The sequence below is a fragment of the Octopus bimaculoides genome, chromosome 3 (genome assembly GCF_001194135.2).
Source record: "Octopus bimaculoides isolate UCB-OBI-ISO-001 chromosome 3, ASM119413v2, whole genome shotgun sequence".
NCBI lineage: Eukaryota > Metazoa > Mollusca > Cephalopoda > Octopoda > Octopodidae > Octopus > Octopus bimaculoides.
In genome coordinates, this window is record NC_068983.1 from 46,777,111 (window position 1) to 46,778,667 (window position 1,557).

A 1,557-nucleotide genomic window follows, 5' to 3' on the forward strand; every position below is an offset into this window, starting at 1 on the left:
ATCATCATCGTTTAACGTCCGCTTTCCATGCTAGCATGGGTTGGACGATTTGACTGAGGACTGGTGAAACCGGATGGCAACACCAGGCTCCAGTCTGATTTGGCAGAGTTTCTACAGCTGGATGCCCTTCCTAACGCCAACCACTCAGAGAGTGTAGTGGGTGCTTTTACGTGTCACCCGCACGAAAACGGCCACGCTCGAAATGGTGTCTTTTATGTGCCACCCGCACAAGCCAGTCCAGGGGCACTGGCAATGATCTCGCTCGAAAATCCTACAGGAGCCAGTCAGGCGGTACTGGCAACGGCCACGCTCAAAATGGTGCATCTCATGTGCCACCCGCACAAGAACCAGTCCAGGGGCACTGGCAACGATCTTACTTGGCTTGCCGGGTCTTCTCACGCACAGCACAAATATACATGCATATCAAATTAATGGCAAAGGATATTTATAACAATCAACAGAAAGGTTACAAAAGCAGAAATGAATGAACCTATTTCATCAACCAACTTTTTATCCAGAGTCATTATGATTTCAGCATTTGGAAAAAGTTGGTATCATTTGTCTGGGAGGCTCCAGGTTCAAACAAAGCAAAACAAAAACAAGTCTTACAACTGAAAACATATAGAACATTAAAAACTCAGAATGTAAAATTTTAATCCTGGAAACAATGAGGATAAAGGCATAAAGCTAATATTAAAAAATGAGAATAACCAGATATAAGGTATAAACAAAGACAGTGTAGATGGAAAATAAGGTTTTCATTTTAGTGAGACCTGAATAAAGAGAAGTATTTGACACATTGGTCAGCATGATGCTTGTGAGACATGTTTATATATAATCTCTTCTTTTCCAATTCACAATTTTTCCATTTGATAACAATATTTTTGTTTCTTATTTCAGCTTATTATTATCAGAAAGCAGATTGCCATTTTGATGGTTCATGGGTTGGAAAAGACAAACATGCTTTAGCTGTATTACCTTTTCATTTGGTAAGGGTTTAATATTACTTTGTGTAAAAATGTACATCAACAATACATACATACATACATGCATGTATGTATGTATTGTTGATGTCATGCATACATACATACATACATACAGCAAATAAGTAACAAGGATGTCCAGGTATCAGTGCATTGCGGCCGTTTCAGGTGACTCCATTTAGTCAATCAATGAAAGCATCACATCAATTTGAAATAAACTGCTCTCCTCAGAGGCATACGACCATATAGGTTTCCAACATACAGGATATTCCATTATAATTTTTTAGCAAATTTTTCATCAGAACTAGAGAATAAAAGAATCACAATACCTACTGCTATGTATATGAGGAGAGCAATATATTTCAAATTGATGTAATGCTTGCATTGATCAATTAAATGGAGCTGCTTGAAATGGCCGTAATGCACTGATAGCTGGACATCCTTGTTACTTAGTTGCTTTTTATTCACCTAACTTTGAGTTGTGTGGACAATACTGGACTGATGTGGCGCCTAATTTAACTGAATCTTAATCATTTATATATATATATATATATATATATATATATATATATAT

At 37.3% G+C, this 1,557-nt stretch overlaps 1 protein-coding gene across 1 annotated transcript in view; it reads left to right on the top strand.

Moving 5' to 3' along the window:
* Positions 1 to 1,557, top strand: part of LOC106875605 (telomerase protein component 1) — a 214,501-nt gene that overhangs the window by 96,187 nt on the left and 116,757 nt on the right. Inside the window, exon 34 of the mRNA XM_052966744.1 lies at positions 901 to 989. Coding sequence (XP_052822704.1) covers positions 901 to 989 — 89 coding nt within the window. The remainder of the gene's footprint in view (positions 1 to 900; positions 990 to 1,557) is intronic.